This window comes from Mesocricetus auratus, unplaced genomic scaffold (assembly GCF_017639785.1).
Source record: "Mesocricetus auratus isolate SY011 unplaced genomic scaffold, BCM_Maur_2.0 Super-Scaffold_100024, whole genome shotgun sequence".
In the NCBI taxonomy this organism is placed as follows: domain Eukaryota; kingdom Metazoa; phylum Chordata; class Mammalia; order Rodentia; family Cricetidae; genus Mesocricetus; species Mesocricetus auratus.
Genome location: NW_024429205.1, coordinates 7,639,134 through 7,658,501, shown reverse-complemented (window position 1 = coordinate 7,658,501; position 19,368 = coordinate 7,639,134). Strand labels below are relative to the sequence as shown.

The following is a 19,368-nucleotide window of genomic DNA, read 5'->3' as shown; positions in this document are numbered from 1 at the left end:
GCAGAGCTTGTTTGGATTCTTCAGTTGCAGCAGGATTGAGTCCACTCCCAGGGCTTTGGTCATTACGAACATTCTGAATAGCCCAGCTGTAAACATCTTCATGCAAAGTCCTCCCCTCTTTGGATCATTTCCTTACACTTGGACTTCCTTAAATGGGCTTACTGGGTCAAAGGGGCTCTGTGAACAGTTTTATAGCTCTTGGCACATAGTTTTCAGATTGCGCCCGGAGAGGATCTGACCAATGGCTCAGGGGTAGCGAGAGGGCAGGAATGCGGAGAAGCAGCCCCTCTACCACGCCCAAAGCAAGGCCCCCGTGAATGCAGAAGCGCTTCCCTATTTACCCTCTCGTTCACTCCGCCTGGCCAGGGTCTAACGGCTAACGCCAGGCGGACACGGCAGTCAGGGAAGGGCACAAAGGTTTCGGAGAACCCAGGATTCGTGGCCCGGAGGCGGGAGCAATTCTTCCTCCAGGCCTCCCTGCCACGGGACTAAGATTCGAGCAAGTCCCAGACAGTGAGCGCAAGCTAGGGGCGCGGCCTCCCCGCCCCCTGAAGCCCCAGGCCACGGCCCCGGGCGCGCAGGCCCGGGAAGGGCGCTGACCCAGGGGCGCTGGAGTTCGGCGCGGCTCGCATAGCTGCGCGCTGAGTCAGCGGGACCCGGCGGGCGGGGGGGCGAGCACGTCAGCTAGGCCGCGGGGTCCGGCCGGCGACGCGGGGCTACGCCGCGGGGCCTACGGGGGACCCCGCCGCGACCCGTCCCGCCTCACTGCCCCGGGAACCGGCCAGACGAGGAAGCAGGACCGTCCGGGGCGGGCGGGCGGGCTGGGGGGAGCGGAAAGGAAGCTGTGCAGCGAAAGCTCGGTGGAGGGGCGGGGCCGGAGACCAGGGGGCGGGGCGATCCGCGGGGACGCGCCGGGGTGGGCGCGCGCAACCGGCCGCGGGCGGAGGGGCTTGTGGGTAGCGGCGGCGCGCGGCCGAGGAGGGCCGCGGCGCGGGCTGTGTGTGAGGCGGAGCGGGCTGGTGGGCGCGCGAGGCGGCCGGCGGCGACATGCGGGCGGCCGGGGGGGCGACCCTAGCGGCCCGAGCCCCGTGGGCGGGGCGGCGCGGCGCGGCGCGGGCGCCCCTTCCCCGCTCCCGCCCGCCGGGTCCTGGCGAGCTCGCTACGGGCCGGGCGGCGCGCGTGCGGCTGAGGGGCGGGGACGTCGTGTGCCTCTCTGCTCCCGGCCGGGCCGGGCGGCTCCTCAGACAGCGGCGCGCGGCGGGCCCGGGCGAAGGTTCCGCGGGCGGCGCTAGGCCCGGTGAAGCGGCATGAGCCGGCCCCCGCCGACGGGGAAAATGCCCGGCGCCCCCGAGGCCGCGCCTGGGGACGGGGCGGGCGCGAGCCGCCAGAGGAAGCTGGAGGCGCTCATCCGAGACCCTCGCTCGCCCATCAACGTGGAGAGCTTGCTGGTAGGTGCCGGCTTGGGAGGGTGCTCCCGGTCCTGCCTGGTCCTCCCTTGGCTTACCCGCCCAGCTTCCGGCTACCCGGGGGGCTGGAGCCTCGGGTTCCGGAGTGGAGACCCCACCTGGGATTCCTCGGGTCCACCTCCCGCCGGGGAGAGTGTCATCTCGGCCGCCCTCTGTCTTGGACTGCGCTGGGAGGAAACACCCCTGGGCTCCTTCCCGCCTACCCAGTCGGCTTGGGGCGGAAAGGTGGAGGGTTGGCTGTGCTTCCTACCCCAGAGGAACCAATTTGAAAGTGTCACGCGGCGTGGGAGCTCGGGTGAAATTGAGGGAGAAAGAAACGCGACGCTCGCTCTCTCCCTGTTGGGAGCACCACCTGGGGTACATGACAAAGAGCTGCCCTCACTCGGTCCTCTTCGTCTGGAATCTGGGACCGCACAGCTCAAGTTTGCTGTTTTCAGTTGCTCTTGGACATTCCATAGTAGCTATTTAGTGCATTTGAATTTATGTAAATTAAATTTCCGGAGATTGTCGCTCCGAAGCCAAGCAATGAGTCTGAATTGTAGAGTGGAATAAATTTCTCTCCTTCATCTTGTCTATTCCCATAGCATTCAAAATCCAAATTAAGAGCCTTGGAAAGGCTGCTATAGCTGGAGCTTGATTAAGAAAAGAACACGTTTCACAATAAACGCCGCGTAGAATGCTGGCATACTTCTGGACCTGGGGGAAGCAATTCTGTTTGGCAAACAGATTTGATTAGTGTGCAGCTAGAGATGCATTTATTGGGGCGGGGGAGTGGTGTGAACATGGATCCTGAGGAGGAGAAGTCGGAAAAAGATACTTTGGCTGTACGCTCTGGAGGGCTAGACGCAGGGTGGGTGCAGGCATTCTGTGCCAAAAAGCATGTCAGTTCTGGGCCCTGCTAGCAGAAGCCTAGCGACTGTGATGAGAGGAGCTGCCTCCTCCCTTTCCACTGACTAACTTTTCTTCTTAGGCCGTTGGTTGTCCTTTGAGGTTTCTGGAATCGTTTGCAGTGAGTGACTCAGTCGTGTTTGGCCACAGTGCAGGAACTGACTAGAGAGTGGGCATCTTTCTATCCGATGTGTAGAACGTAGAGATTTTGACTGTGGGCGTGTGTGTGTGTGTGTGTGTGTGTGTGTGTGTGTATTTATTTTTTTGCTTGGTAGTGGGTTCGTGTGTTCTTGTGGGACAGTTTTGGAATTCGTTAGTTCAGCGTAGGATTGGTTGCATGGGGGTCATAGCCTTTCTGTAGATAAAGCGAAGCTTCTCGGGCGTCACTGCCAGCATTTTCACTTTGGTATTTTGCTAGCAAAACTTTGATCCTAGGCCAGAAAGTTCAGTTAAAAATAGTGCCTGTAAATCTCAAGTATTGGCCAGGTTCATCCTCAGTCTCAGATAGAAATGTTTCATATTTATCTCTTGATAGTGATGTTACTCATCGTTATTAGGGTTATTCTGAGCTTGAAATGGAGTTGTTTATACCTGTGACATGACCATTTGTTTTATTAAAATATTTTCTAAATTGTTAACATGTGACCAGGAACAGTTTAGTTCCTTCCTTGAGTGTTTGATACAGTCGAGACCCATATCAATAAGGTGACATATTACTATTGAGGGTTGACACCAGATGCTGACTTGACAGCAAGCTTACTGGCTACTTTTAGTTGGTTATATGTCGTCAAAGAGTCAGTGCAGGTGTGATTCTGGAGTGCAGCAAATGTTACTAAGTCAAAATGTGCCCTTTATACCTATGGAGTGAGGTTCCTGGTGCCTTTGTTGAACACTGGTGAAGTTACAATAACTATATCTGTTATGTATATTTTATCATGAGATATTAGAATGGATTATGTGCTGTCTAGTTTTATGTCAGCTTGGGACTAGGGAACTTCAACTGAGAAAATGCCACCATACAACCCAGTTGTAAGGCATTTTCTTACTTAGTGATTGATGGGAGGGACCCAGCCCATGGTGGGTGGTGCTATCCTGGGCTGGTGATCCTGATTTTTATAAGATAGCAACCTGAACAAGCCATTGGTATCAAGCCAGTAAGCAGCACCTTCCATGGCCTCTGCATCAGCTCCTGCCTCCAGGTTCCTGCCCTGACTTCCTTTAATGATGAATAGTAGTATGGAATTGTAAGCCAAATAAACCCTTTCCTTCCCAAGTTTCTGTCCTCATGATGTTTCATCACAGCAATGGTAACCCTGACTAAGACAAAGTAACATTTTAATATGTTACTAGTATACATAAAATTTGCTATTTAAACTATCTTTAAGTGTGATGTTAAGTACTTTGTCCCAATAATCATTGGCATTCATCCTCCCAACCTTTTCATCTCTCCAAATTGTAACCCTGTAAATTAGTGTTTAAACCAATATTATAAAAAAGTTGTTTTTTAAAAATGCTCATGAAATACTAGCTGTTAACATTTTAAGTATTTGAAATAGTACTATGCACTACATTTCACAATTAATCATTGCTTTACTTAACATCGCATTTCTCTTGGTTTTATTCTAGAAAATATGTCGATTTTTCATTTGTTTTTGCTTTTTTAAGACAGGGTTTCTCTATGTAGTTTTGGTGTCCTGGAAATTGCTCAGTAGACAAGGCTGTCTTTGAACTCACAGAAATATGCCTGATTCCGCCTCCCAAGTGCTGGGGCTAAAGGCGTGTCCCGCCACCACTGCCCAGCCTAGAAAAAATATCTTTAATAGTCTGATAACAAACACAGCATGGGATTTGGTTACTGTATTCAGAAGCTTAGAAAGCACCATTGGAAGTTTTATACTGCTAAAAATGGCAAGAGATGATGAAATACACCAGAAGTTTCTGTAAAGTGTTTTCAGTAGGCTAGGCAAAGCATTCATAGGAAAAAAAAGTGGCATACGATAGCATGTCAAGTGTTAGCCCAGTGCCTGGTCATGTCTTTACATTCATTTCACTTCTGTGTGCATTTAGCACATTTTTGCTAGCTTTATGTTTTCTTTGAGATGGGAAATAATTTTTGTTATAGATAATTTCTTGTTACAGAGTTTTAGATGCATGCCATCATCATTTTGAGTTTGACATCATAAGTACTAATCAATTGCTTTGCTTATATAGGGCTGGATTCCAGGATGCTCTATCCGTGTACAGACTGAATTATCTTGTTTCTTTGCAGAGGCTAGTTGCTTTATTTGGCTCTAAAATACTCAGCTGTTTTGAAGTTGCAGATTGTGAGCTGCTTGATATTATATAAAAATAGTTTTCTGGGAGATTTGCTTCTGTAATTTAAAGAACAAACCAAAACATTTATTTTGTGTATGTTTAAGGGTATGTGCCCTGCCATGGCACCTGAGTGGAGGTCAGAGGACAACTTGAGAGTCAGTTGAAAGAATTATCAGCCATGTAGGTTCTAGGGACCAAACTAAGGCCATGGGGTTGTCAGACTTGATGGGAAATACCTTTATCCACTGACCCTTTTTTGAAGGTTAGTGTTGAAATATTTTTAAGGGAGCCTTAAAGTGATACTCTTCTGTAGTGTTTGAACCTTTAGGTAAATGATTTGTGTTGTGTTACTGGAGATCCTCACATTGCTTGCCTGCTGTGTTTTAGTTAACGAGCTCATGTGCTGGAGAAAGGTCTTCTTAAGGTTTTTGTGCTTTGAGATTTAGTTTTGTTCTTTCAGCGAGTATGAAGTCATAGTGACCTGTAGTACCTAGGTTTTTGGGAATGGGTAAAGGTGATCAAACATTTATGTACAATTTCAGTGGATTTAAAAACAAAATATGTATTAAAACGTTTAAATTTACATTTTATTTGTTGATTTGTATGTTTTTTGGGTGGGGTGTTGTGTGTCATGGCACAGGTATGGAGAACAGTTTTTAGGAGTCAGTTCTCTTCTTGCACCATGTGGATTCCGGTAATCAAACTAAAGCTGTCAGGCTTGGCAGCAGTGCCTGTAACTGCCGAGCCATCTGGCTGGCCCCAAAACACCTACTAGGACCGGTATGTGCCAACTCTATGAAGATACTACTGTACAGAAATTTTATTTTGGTAGTTCTGAGTATTGACCTCAAGGCCTTACACATGCTAGGGGAGTGTCTGCCTCTGGACTATGGCCCCAGTTCCACAAAATACTTATCACAGTGCTTAGGATCTTTCCATTTAGTGCTGGCTCTTTACCCAATTAAAATACAATTACATGTGTTCACTCATCCCTACAAGTAATGACTGAGACTATTTTGAAGATTTGATACAAATTAAATAGAATAAAGATGAAAAATTATTTTGTACACATAAATTTGTGAAGTAGAGGTAGACATTCAGCTTAATTACTTTAAAACTTAACAGTTTTTGTTGTTTTTAACATTTCATTTTTTGATGAATATGCATGTGGAGAGCTGAAGAAAACTTTGAGGAGTTGATTCTCTCCTACTATGTGGGTTTGGAGATCTAACTCTGTTAGGCTAGACGCTGTGCCTTTTCCTGCTGGGTCATCTCACAGTCTCTGACGCTTGAACTATACTGAAAATGAATTGACTTTTAGTGGTGTGTGAAATTTACTGTTTAGACCAAGCTGATCTTCTTTGCAGGTTTAAGTCCATAATCCTTTATCCATAATTTTGGTACATAAAGAACTTTGAAAATAAATTCTTACTAAAATTTATTTATTTAATTAATAAATGGTAACTTCTGATCCGATGCTTTGTTAAGGGTGTTTGCAGTTTGTGCACTGATCTTGCTGTAAATAATAATAGCTTTCACTGGAGAAATGTTAGTATCTTGGTTTCAGAATGCTGCCATATCCCGAAGAAGGTTTTAGGGAATTTATAGGATTTGTACTATATTAACATTTAAGTTAAAAGAAAAATTCTGAGCTGGGTGGTAGTGACTCATACCTTTAATCCCAGTGCTTAGGAGGCAGAGATGGGTGGATCTCTGTGAGTTCAAGGCCAGCCTGAACTACAGACCAAGTTCCAAGACAAGCTCCAAAGCTATAGAGAAACCTCGTCTTGAAAAACAGAAGAAAAAAAAATTCTGTTTGAAGAATATTGGCCCTAGAGTAAGTGATAGTGCACACAAAGTAAGGAAACATGACTATGTCCTTGAATAGTTCCAAATAATAGTGCAGAGCTGAATGTCATGGTGTGTGCTTGAAATCTCAGCATTCTGGTGGCTGAGGTGGGAGGACTGTAGTGAGTTCGAGGCCAGCCTGAGTTATATGACAAGCACCTGGCCTGCTGGGTCTATATGTTGTGACCCTGTCACAAACAAACACAAAAGAACAGTGTTAAAGCCTGAGTATTTTATTTTTGCTGAATCTTGCTCAGAATCTGAATCTCGCTTTCTCTGTTGAATTTGTCAGTATAAAAAGATATAGCAGGAAAATGGGACTTTTGAAGCGTCTTCCATCATAGTCACCTCCAGTAGTGTTGTCTGCTCTTTCCCACAGCTCTTGAGCTCGATTGTTCCTTGTTCCACCTTTTAGATTACTACTATTACTACTTTGTGTGTCTCTGAATAATATTGCTTAGTTTTGCTTGTCTTTTAACCTTTATAAAATGTTGTCATTTCTATAGTTTCATGTTTGCTTTATGGTGGGTGCTGGGGTTGAAGCTAGGACATCACGCATGCTGGACAAGGTCTCTACCCCTGAGCTATCCTTAGCCTGTATGTTCTATCCTGACTTGGGTTTTTAGTTGTGTGATTCTCAGAGTTGTCGCTCCTGTGGTTTATTCATTTTCATTGCCTTAGTAAGTTAAAGTGTAGCTCCACCCTGTAGGTGGAGTTTTCTGTTAGACTGCAGGTCAGCTCTGTCCCGCCAGCCACTCCCAAATAATCTCACAGAGATTTAATATTAATTATAAATGCTCGGCCAGTTGCTTAGGTTTGTTACTAACTAGATCTTACAACTTAAATTAACCCATATTTTTTTGTGTGTTCCATCACATGGCCTGGTACCTTATCTCAATACAGCACGAACATCTCCTGCTTACTCTTCTTCCCAACGTTCACCTAGTCTGGCTCTCCTGTCTGCTCTCTTCCTGACCAGTCAGTCAGCTTTCTTTTAGCCAATGAGAGAAATACATATTTATAGTGTACAAAGCTTGTTTTACAGCACCACCCTATTTGAAGGATATTTAGGTAGTTCTGTATGTTTTGCTGTTATGGGTTCCTGGAACCTATGTGAAGAATTTCCACAGACTTGTATTGGGAATGGAGTTGTAAAAATTGATAGTGGACCCCATGTACCACTTTACTGAATCTTCACAATTCCTCCTTTACCAAGACTTTTCAATCATCACTACAGCTCTTGGTTTTGACCCACTTTTATGTTAGAGGCTTAATGTAGGTACTTACATTTCAGTGTGCATTTCATTAGATTAGAATTTAGCTGGTACATGACTGTAATCCAGCTCCAGAGGATGAAGCAGGAGGACTGCTGTGAGTTCAAGGCTAACAACAGCTACATGGTGAGAAGGATCAGCCTGAACTACCTACAAAACCAAAATAAGGAGAAAAAAAAGAATACATTTGTACAAAGTGAAATGCACAAATCTTAAATGTACATAGATGATTTATTTAAAAAAATGTACCTGTAATTCAAATCTTTAAAACTACAGGGCATTATTACCAACACATGTATCTTTTCAACCAACTTCACATTCCATTTTCTTTTAATTACTTTTTTCCTCCCTCTGTTTATGTGGTATTTTTTGTTTTGGAATTAAATGTTACTTTTATCTCTTCTAGTACTTGATGCAAGTGATTGTATACATGCTTTCCTACGAGTGTCTGGCTTCTTTACCTTAACAGATGTTTTGATATTAATGTATGGTATTTTGTGTACTAGCCTGATATTTCTTCCTTGCCAGATTATATTTTGTTGTATATGTAAATCACAATTGTTCAGCTATTTTCTGTTAACTAACATAGGGCTGTTTTTTGAGAAAGGCTCTAGCTAATTAGCTTAGGCAGGCCTCAACTTTGTAATTCTCTTGCCTCAGCTGCCTGAATGCTAAGGTTATAGGTGTGTTCTATCATGTCTACTTCTGGTTTTGTTTTTAATAAATGTTATAAATATATATGTATACACATATATTATAATTTTACATTTATAATTACATAACACTAAATTTTATTAATGTAATTGTAATACATAGTCAATATAAGTATTAAAACATTTTAAATTAATATTGTGATAAGTTTATAATATAAATATTCTAAATTAATAGACATTATAAGTTGGGTATTGTGGTGCATGCCTTTAGTCTCAGCACTGGGGAGGCAGAGCAGGCAAATCTCTATGACTTTGAGACCAGTCTGATCTAAATAGTGAGTTCCAGGCCAACCACAGCTACATACCTTTAAAAAAATTGTGATTAGTGCTAAGCCTTTGTGAGGACATGTTTTCATTTCTCTTGGGTTGATAGTGGGTAGAATGGCTGTGCCACAGAGTATATGTATATTTGCTTTTTAGGAAATGGCCAATCTTTTTAAAATGTTTACATTATTTTACACTTATGCCAGCAACACAGTTCCACAACATTAAACAAAAATTCTTTGGTGGGTAGTGGTGGCCCATTGTGTTGTAATTTGCATATCCCTGATGACTACCATACATACTGGCTATTTACATATAAATATATATATATGAATCATCTGTTAGAATACCTGCCCTATAGAGAATTTGGGCTGTCACTGTACAAGTTTTCTATGTGCTAGACATAAAAATGATTTTGTGTATAAAGAGAATGCTGTGAAATTTGTTTTGTGAATTTTTTCTAAGTCTGTGGTATGCATGTTTTTAACAAGTTTAAAAAGGTTATTGCTTTTTCTGCCCAAGCAATTGTTGCCTAGCCCTGTGGCATGGGAATATCCTGGTTTCCTTTTATTGTAGAAGCTGTATGATTTGACATTTATATGTAGGTTTATGGTACATTTCACCAAGTTCAGTGTGTAATGTGCATTGGGGATTGAAGCTGATTTTTATTTTTCCTCTACATGACTATCTAGTTAAGTCAGAGTACTTCTCAGCACTTTTTTTTTTTTTTTTAAGAAAAATGCTTTTCCTTTTTAGCTGGGTTGCTTTGGCATCTTTGCTAAAAATCAGTTTACTAATAGACTTTTGTTTTTTCTTCATAGTCATTTTGAAATCCTTAGTCATGGTTATGTTGTCTAACCAGGCTTTGTTTAAAACCCATTTCTTTTTAGTTTTTCTGTGGAAGTAGCTAGTAAGACAGGAAGCATCTTGTACTTAAAATGATCCTGTACTGGCTGTTGGTGATGAGGGTTGTTGGGGAAGAGACAGCTGATGGCTCAGTTTGACCTTACAGGCCCAGGATAATAACTCACTGAAAATTCAGAGGGCTGGTGGGGTGGTTCTGTTGGTGCTTGCTGCCAAGCCTGGTGACCTTGAGTTTGATCACTTGAACTCACATGGTAGACGAAAAGAATTGACTCCCACTAGTTGTCCTCTGATCTTTCCATGTGCACTGTGGCACATACACAATGTTAAAAACAAAACCCACAATCCACAAAAGGACACTTACCTTTAGGGGGCTAGTTTATTATATGGAGCTTAATATGCAAGTTAGAATCAAGTCATGGTGGCTGCCTGTACTTTATCCTTCATCTGGGAGCTGCTCTCCTTGGCATCTGTGCTTTCTTGCTCCTTCAAGGTGTGATTACATTATGTAGATGTTCTTGGGCTTATTATAAATGATCTTCACTTACCTTTTTGTAAAGTGTTCTGGTCCCCCCCCATTTTCATATTCATTTATTCTTTCTCTTTCTCTGGGATATTAGGGTTGCTTTTTGGTTCATTGATGTTAACTGTTGAAGAATATTTCTAAGTTCAAGGGGGACTGTATGGCTTGTTTTCCAGGTATCAAAAGTACTTTACAAGTGATTATTTTATATTTAATGCCCTAGTTTTTGGACGACTTTAGTTATGATGTAAGTGATAGAAAATTTATCTTTAAGGGATTATAAATTGGGAACTAGTTTCTAACACTTCACTATTGAGGTTAGTTTTTAGTTCTGCAGATGAGAAGGACCTTTTGATCAAAGCAAGCCTGCTTTTTAATATGTGGTCATGGTGCTGAGGAACTCTTAAAAGAGTAATAAAGTATTTTTTTGGGGGGGGGTTTCGAGACAGGGTTTCTCTGTATTGTTTTGGAGTCTGTCCTGGAACTGGCTCTGTAGACCAGGCTGGCCTCGAACTCACAGAGATCCGCCTGCCTCTGCCTCCCAAGTGCTGGGATTAAAGGCGTGCGCCACCAACGCCTGGCAAAGTATTTTTTTTTTGTACTTCCTGACTTTTGCACTTACTTATTTATTATTGTTGAACACAAGAGCTCACCTTGTAGTCAGCTAGTCTAGAACTACCATTGTAGGCCAGGCTGTCCCTGAACTCATGAACCGCCTGCCTCAGCTGATGGAGAATGTGGGGCTATAGGCATGGGGAATAACGCTTGGGTTGTGAGTTTATTTTTATTTAATGCATATGTTTTTGTCTTCCTGTTATGTTCTTTAGCTCTTTGTTGAATGAAAAAGTAATTCATTTTAAGTAATAGAAGTAATATCTTTAGAGGTATAGTCCCTCTAGAAACAGGTAAACATTTTGATATGTTCTGTCATCTGGTTCTAGTCTATCCATAAGAAAGAAGATAGGCAAACATCTGTATGCTGAGAGGATAGGTTCAGTCAGTTAGAACAGTTGGTCTTGTAGGAAAAGTAAATTGTTATGTAAGCATTTTATACTGAAAACTGTCTTGAGAAAGATATAAGCTAATTCTATTATGTATTTTATGTGAAGACACCTTGCGGACTAAACAGCCTTTAGTCATTTGTGTCATCTGTTCCCTGCCCTGGCTTCTAGTTAATCACATCTAATTTCTTGTAGAGTCAGGTGATTCTTGGGTGAAGTCAGTGGTTTATGTTCAAGAACAGGTGAAATGCTGGGAGTGTCTTTCAGGTTAACCCTTAAAAGAGTATATTGGCTGTTAGTAATAAAGCAATATTTGCTTGTTAGTAAAATTGAAAACAAAGTCTCAAGAGTATGAGAGATTTTGGTTAAAAATCCAGATGTCTCCCAGCACTTGGGAGACAGATGCAGATTTCTAGTCAGGGCTACACAGAAAAACTTTGTCTTAAAGAAACTGGGGGGGGGGGATCCAGATAGTAAACATTCTGTTTGCTATTATTTTAGAACAACTTTTATTATGTGTTATATTTATTTGTGTGTATGTGTGTGTGCTTGTGGGCATGTACATGGTCATGAGGAAGTCAGAGGGCAATTTTTGGGAATCTCTTCTTTTTAAGGGATTAAGCTCAGGTTATCAGACATAGCAGTACTTTTACATACTGAGCCATTTTGCCAATTTTCAAATTGGCTTTTAACTAATGTTTAAAATGTTTCTTTTTCTAATAAATGTAAATGATTATGCTATATTTAAAATAGTTACAGAAATGAATTTTGAGTTAGAGTTATTATGTATCTACTGGTGGTGTGTAGAGAAAGGGAGTAATATATAGTACTGTATTTGCTTGTAAATCCTCCCTAATAGCTGATTGGATATATAAATATAATCTGCAGGTAGAGACAGTGTTCATACTTTTATCTATTATTGTTCTTAGAATCAGGTCTGAAATGAAACTCTGGCTGATCGTTTACTAGCTTATTATTTTCATCAGACTTTTTTGTTTGGGACAAGGTCTCTGTTATGTAGCTCTGACTGTCCTGGCACTTGCTATGTAGACCAGGCTGGTCTTCAGCTCAACCTACCTGCCTGTGTCTCCTGAGTGTTGGGAATAAAAGAGTGTGTTACCACGTCTGGATCAACAGCTTCCTTGAGGTGTACTTCATATTCTATAAATTAATCCACTTTAAGTTTGTAATTTAATTAAACTGTCACTGCAACATGTTCTCATTACCCCTAAAAATTCTATTGTGTAGGTTCATAGTCAATCCTGACTCCAGTCCCATCTCCAGATCTGCTTTTGTCTTTTTTGTAAATGGTGTCATACAGTATATTAGTTACTTTTCTGTGTCTGTGATACAACACTATGACTAAGGCAACTTATACAGTCCTAGGGGATGAGAGTCCATCATGGCAAGGAGGTAGTGACAGGCATGGAAGCAGGAACAGGAAGGTGAGTGAGTTCACATCCCAACCACCAGCAGGTAGTAAGAGAACAAACTGGAAGTGAGGGAGGCTTTTTAATCTCAAAGCCTACTCCCAATAACGTACTTCCTCCAGCAAGGCTGCATCTCCTAAAGGTTTTACAGTTTCCCCAGATAGCACCACCAGGAGTTGTTCAAATGTCCTCACTCGTGAGGACATTTCTCTCTTAAACCATCACACACAATGTGCTGTCATTGCATCTGGCTTCTTTCCCCAGCATAATGTTTTGTCATCTGTATTGCAGCATGTGTTAGTATTTTGTTCTTTATCGTTGCTGAATGTTATTGCATAAATTATATATCCCATTTTGTTTATGAATTTATAATATGTGAGGACATGTTTTTATTCCAAAGAGTGAGAGTGTAGAGTCATGTGGTAACTTATGCTTAATTTTGAGAAACTGCCAATATTTTCTAAGATGGCTGTACAGTTTCACATTCTTTCCATCAGTGAATGATAGTACTTGTGCACTTTACTAGTAACAAGTAAATTTCAATTGTGTTCTTTTAAAAAAAAGTTTCTTCCTGTGTTGCCTAGGTTGACTTTGAACTCCTGGGTTCAAGTTATTGGCTGGCATCAGTCCCTGGTATAGTCAGGACAATGGATATGTTCTACCATGTTTTGCTTGCTTTTTTTTTTAAATTTTACTAGTGTACCATGAATGTGGTCTAGTTTGAATCTGTATGGAAGGATATACTAATCAAGTAATGAAGAAAGATTTTTGTTTTTAATAAACTTCATTATGGAACCTTTTACTTCGGAGTAAAGAGTAAGTCTTGTTGAACTGTGTAAACTCTGGTATAGGCAGTAGCTCAACTAGTTGGGCTCATTCCCATTCTGTTTTTTATTTCTTTCTCTTTTTTTGGAGACAGGGTTTCATGTTGTAGCCCAGGCTGGCCCCAAATTGTCTTTCCTCCTGCCTTAGCCTCCCCAGGGCTGGGATTACAGGCATATGCCACCATATTTTGTTTAGTTTTTTTTTTGTTTGCTTTTGTTTTTTTTTGTTTTTTGTTTTTCGAGACAGGGTTTCTCTGTATTGCTTTGGAGGCTGTCCTAGAACTAGCTCTGTAGACCAGACTGGCCTCAAACTGGCCTCCCAAGTGCTGGAATTAAAGGTGTGCACCACCAATGCCCAGCTTGTTTAGTTATTTTTAAACAGCACATGTTGAAGACTCTGAGATAAACATGGCCTTTCCACTCTTGATTATGTTTTGGGTTCACTTTTTATTTTAGTCTTTGTTAGGAATAAGTTTATAAACATTCTGTCACCTTGACCTCAGTTAGACCTTACCTTTCTTTTCTACATGAAGATTAGATTAGTCTACAGGTAACATGCCTGTTCTTGTTCACAGGTGGCATTGCATTGCTGGTTTCTGGGGTTATAGAACTTGCACATTTGGGGGGTCTTTTTAAGGTACAGGGTTTTTCTCAGATACTGCCTTATTTGAGAATTCTGTATCTGCACAGGACTTTAATATTTTGCCTTTAAGTATCTCTGATGTAGAAGCCATATTCAATATTTATAGAAATTTTAGTTTGCCCTTTTAGCTTTACTTAGCTTAGATGATTATAATTGTTTCAAGTTTTTATTAAATATAATCCTTGGCTTTATTAAGATTCAGAGGGAAATTTTAGCAAAGAATTCTTTATTTAGATTTTTCTTTCATGTTAAATTCATGTTAAAAATAAAATAAAATTATTTTTGGTTGTAGTTTTTTTTCTTCTTTTTTGAGACTATTTCTCAGATATCCTCTGCCTCCCAAGTGCTGTATTTAAAGGACTGCCATTACACCACCTTGGGGTGTGTGTGTGTGTGTGTGTGTGTGTGTGTGTGTGTGTGTGTGTGTGTAGCAAGTATTCTACTAACTGTATATAGCCTTAGTCCAAAATATGTAATTTTAGTTTTTCACATTTAATGAATAGGAAAGTGAAAAAATACTGGTAGTCATAGTTACGGAGTCAGCTTAATTCATGAGGAAAAACTTAACTAGAAATTTAAAGTTGAATGTATGTTCCTTCAGATTATAGCTCCTAAAGCAGGGTGTTCTGTGTCTATCCTGTGATCATGCCTGTGTTTAAAAAACAAACATTCAGACAGAAATTCTTTTGTGGTGGTGCAGAGATAGGTGAATCTCTGCGTTCAGGCCAGTCTGGTCTACAGAGCAAGTTCCGGAACAGCCAGGGCTATATAGAGAAACCCTGTGTTAAAAACAAAACAAAACAGCAACAACAAAAAAACCCAAGCAACGAAAACAAAAATAAAGTTTTAAAATATTGCTTTGAAAATTTACATACAAAGCAGATTTCAAGTTATTGGCTATGCCAAGCAATACTGAGCGTACTGTTTAGAATTTCAATTTTCTCAGCTAGGTGTAGTGGTGCACACCTTTAATCCCAGCACTTGGGAAGCAGAGGCAGGCAGCTCTCCATGAGTTGGAGGCTATCTCTGTCTATAAACCAAGTTCCAGGACAACCAGGGCTGTACAGAGAAACCCCATCTCAAAAAACCAAAGCCCCCAAATAAATAACTAAACAAACAAACAAACAAATAACAAACAAGGGCTGTACAGAGAAACCCCGTCTCAAAAATATAAAGCCACAAACAAATAAATAAACAAACAAGTAAGTAAATGCTTTTCTCCGTAGAAAATTAGAGAAAATAGACAGTTCATCAGTAGCTGATACAAAGCCCATGTTTTCTGTTCTTCCAAGTACTTCTTATGTGTGTATAGTTTTTTGAGACATAGATTTTCTGTAACTGTCCTGGCTGTCTTGGAACTTGCTATATAGACCAGGCTGGCCTTGAACTCAGAGATATGCCTACCTCTGCCTTCCTAGTGCTGGGATTAAAAGCATGTGCCACCACAACCTGACTCTTTCAAGTGCTTTTAATATCAGGTTTAGTTTTTGGTTGTTAAGGAATATGAATATATTGTTTTATAGAAATTTGAAAAATATGTTGTAGAAATTTGAAAATTTGTGCTTTTTTTAACATGTGCATCAGTGTTTTGTGTGCAAGTATGTCTATTGAGATAGCCGATGTTATAGGAGATACAATATATTTACCAGAGTCACATAAGCTAGGAGTTAGAAGCGTGGCTGGCTTCCAAGAGAAAGAGAGGGTCCTTTTCCTTTCACTTCCTTTTATATCTACCTGTGCTAATTTACTTTTCCCCGCCCTCATGTGGGGATAGCTTTGTGGGGTTCACTCCTACATATGTCTGTGTATTATTTGCATGCCTGAGGCCCTTGGAGTTCAGATGAGGGTATTGCATCCCCTGGAACAAGAGTTACATGTGACTCTGAGCTGCCGTGTAGGTGCTTAACATCAAACCTGGGTCCTGGGTCCTGTGGAAGAATAGTAGGGCTCTTAATAGTTGAGTCATCTCCAGTCTGTGCTTACTGTTTTTTTGAGATAATAGTTATATAACTGTTGGCAGCATGATTTTTTTCTTTTATATTTGAGTTACCATGGCTAATAAAACTGCACACATTCCTGGCCAATGTTTGTCTAGCATACCCTGGGCTTAAACCTCAGCATCATATAAAGTCAGCAGAGGGTGCTAAACCTCAGTAGTGGTCGGAAGATGAGAAGTTCAAAGTCATTCTTGGCTCTGTAGCAAGTTTGAAGTCAGCTGGGCTGTATAAGATGCTGTCTCAAAAGACAAAACAAATAGTAAAGCCTTGAATATTTACTTTATTTTTATAGCCTGGTCTACATAGAGAGGTTCAGGTTAGCTAGGACCTACATAGTAAGACCGTTCTCAAATAAATCAATAAAATAGAATAAAGAAAAATATGATTTTACAAAAAGACTGTAAAGCTGTGAAGTTTGGAGACTTCTAGAAAGTAAGTTGTTTTCCATATTTAAGACATTTCCATAACAGGAGAGGAGATGATAAAAATAAAGCTAAATTTAGAGCTAAGAAAAGAAACCACTTCAAAATTGATTTATGGTAGCTTTTCTGAGAAAAGTTTAGAATATTATAATTTTAAAAAATTACCCCCTTTTTTGAGACAAAGAGAGTTGGAAGTTTTGTGTCTGAAGATGCTGTGAGAATGCCAGTCTCTTGGCATAGTGTTCTCATGTTCTTAGGGACAGGCAAAATAAATAACATTAAAAGAATTACAAAAGTAATACATGCCTGCCTTAGGGTTTCTGTTACTGGAAGAGACACCATGACCACAGCAACCCTTATAAAGGAAAACATTTAATTGAGGTGAAGGCTTACAGTTCCAGAGGTTCCATCCATTATCATCATGGCGGTGTGCAGGCAGACATGGTGCTGGCTACATCTTCATGAGAAGGCAACAGGAAATGGTCTGTAAAGCTGGGTGGTATCGCTGGGCGTTGGTAACACATGCCTTCAATCCCAGTACTTGGGAGGCAGAGGCAGTCGGATCTCTGTGAGTTCGAGGCCAGCCTGGTCTTGAAAACAATACAGAGAAACCCTGTTTCAAAAAACCAAAAACAAAAACCAAAAACAAACCAAAAAATAAAAACAACAACAACACCCCCCCCCAAAACACTGGGTGGTATCTTGAGCACATTTGAGACCTCTACAGTGACACACTTCTTCCAACAAGAACCACACCTACTCCTTAAGGTCACACCTCCTAATAGTGCCACTGCCGTTGGGATTATGGGGGCCAGTTACATTCAAACTACCACCATGTCCTATTTTAAAAGTTATAAGAGATGTAATGTATAAGCCCTCAGCCCTTTATCAGTGGTCTGTGTTATTGAGGCAACAGCCTGTGATACTAGCACATCCCTCTTGCTGTTTACATTTAATAGCATAAGGCATTCTTTTCCTCTTGATCTCATGCAAACAAAATGATGACTGCTTTCCCAGATAGTCTCAGTAGTTTCTTTTTAAGAAAGTATTTTTATGTAGTTTTTAAAAAGAGTGTTTATTAACTCTGTGTGTGTGTGTGTATGATGCACATGAGCCATAGCATGTGTTTGGAGACCAGAGAACAACTTGTGAAAGTCAACCTTTTCTTTCAACCCTGTGTTGAACTAAGGTCATCAGGCTTTATGTGGCACAAGGAGCTTTACCTTCTGAGCCATCCCGCCAACCTTAGAACAGTCCTTTTATCTCCTGTTTATTGTGTAAATTTATTAATATTTGAAACACTAATTTACGCAGTTAAAGTCTGGGGCACTCTGGATAGGAAGGAGGTATTGGAATTGACTCTGAACTTGGTGGCCTCTGTTTATTTTTATTTTATATGTATAGGTGTTTTGCTTTTATGTATGTGTGAACCTTGTGCTGCCTGGTGCCCATGAAGGCTAGAAGAAAGCATTGGGTCCTATGGTACTGGAGTTACAGTTGGTTGTGAGCCACTGTGTGGGTTCTGGGGATCTAACCCTTGTCTGCTGGAGGTAGCCAGTGTTGAGTGTTGTACCCATTGAACCATCTCTCCATTCCTGCCAACACATAATTCATTAACCAATGGGATCATCTAAATTTAATTTGGCTCTTTACTGAGAGGCCTGAATTTTTTTCTTTTCACACTAGCAACAGACAGATCCTTTCCTAATTGCAGTTGTTCCAGGCACTGGCTGATTGCTGAGATGCCTGGTATCTTCTCTTACAGAGAGCTCTTGGGACCTGTTGTGTAAACCACCAGCTTCGTTTCATAGCTGCCTCCTTCTGTTTGATGTGTAAGGCACTTCTGTGGTCAGTCTTTTCCCTTGCTGTTTTTCTTTCTGCAACAGAGGTTTTTTTATCCTTTGTTCAGGGGTTGATGTACTTTGTTGAATCTTCACATTCTTTCTCACATACTACCTTTCCCATTGCTGTCAGCACCTGTGTCTCCTTAGGGAGAGAGTCCTTTTGCAGAACTTGTAGCTTCTGCTCTCAGTGTGTAGATAGGGTCCTGCTCTCCATGTTTCATTCAGCATCCATGATGACTTTCTCTCAGAATTCCTGCTTGGTCTGATGGTCTGATGGACCTGCATCATACACCTGGTACCTCTCTTCATGGTTATCAGTTGTTGATGACTCTCTTGTCCGTTTACTTGTTGAAAGTATAGGCATCTGGCTCACAGACTTTCCACAGGAGTTTGGCTCTACTCCTTAGGGTCCATCACCCCTCACTGTCTTTCTCTTTACTGAATCCCATGAACTTCATCCCATGAATTCTGGATCTCACCATTACCTGAAATCAACCTTGCTGTTTAGATCACACTCCCAGCATCTTTATTCTTTTACTGACTGTTCAGACTTGAGAGATGTGAGGTGCTGAGCACCCCTAATGCTTCCTTCACTAAACGGCAAGAGGCAGTGTCCATTGATTCAGACCTCTTGCTACAATTCGTTTCCTTGCACCATTGAATCTACCATATGCATCTGGATTTATACAACAGTGTTTGCTGAGTAGTGACAGAGGGCAGGCAGACAACTAACTGGATTAGCAACACTGAGGCTCCTGTACTCCAGTCTCTGACACTGTCAAGGCCCTTGGATAATTCTTTTCTTCTCCTTAGGGCTTTTATTTCTTTCAACTTAGAAACAAAGTTTCCTCCACAGATGGTGTTCCTGTTTCCTGGAAAACAGGAGTCATCTAAAGGAGAGGCCTAAAATTTCCTGTCACTTGACACTCGTTCATCTTAGTACCATTTGTTCTTCCTTTCCTTCTGTTTTGAGCAGTGATTCCCTAGCTGTGCTTTGAATCTCTCTTTCTACCCTATAAACTCATTGACTTTAATTTCTCTTAAATCTTGT

General features: G+C 41.3%; 1 protein-coding gene across 2 annotated transcripts in view; it reads left to right on the top strand.

Moving 5' to 3' along the window:
* Nucleotides 1–1,171: 1,171 nt before the first annotated feature.
* The window catches only part of Rock2 (Rho associated coiled-coil containing protein kinase 2), a 100,579-nt gene continuing 82,382 nt past the window's right edge, over nt 1,172–19,368 (top strand). Inside the window, exon 1 of one of the 2 annotated variants that reach the window (XM_040730792.1) lies at nt 1,172–1,448. In XM_040730792.1, the coding sequence (XP_040586726.1) occupies nt 1,308–1,448 (141 nt within the window). In that variant the 5' untranslated portion in view covers nt 1,172–1,307. The remainder of the gene's footprint in view (nt 1,449–19,368) is intronic. The other variant, XM_040730793.1, reaches the window with a different exon arrangement.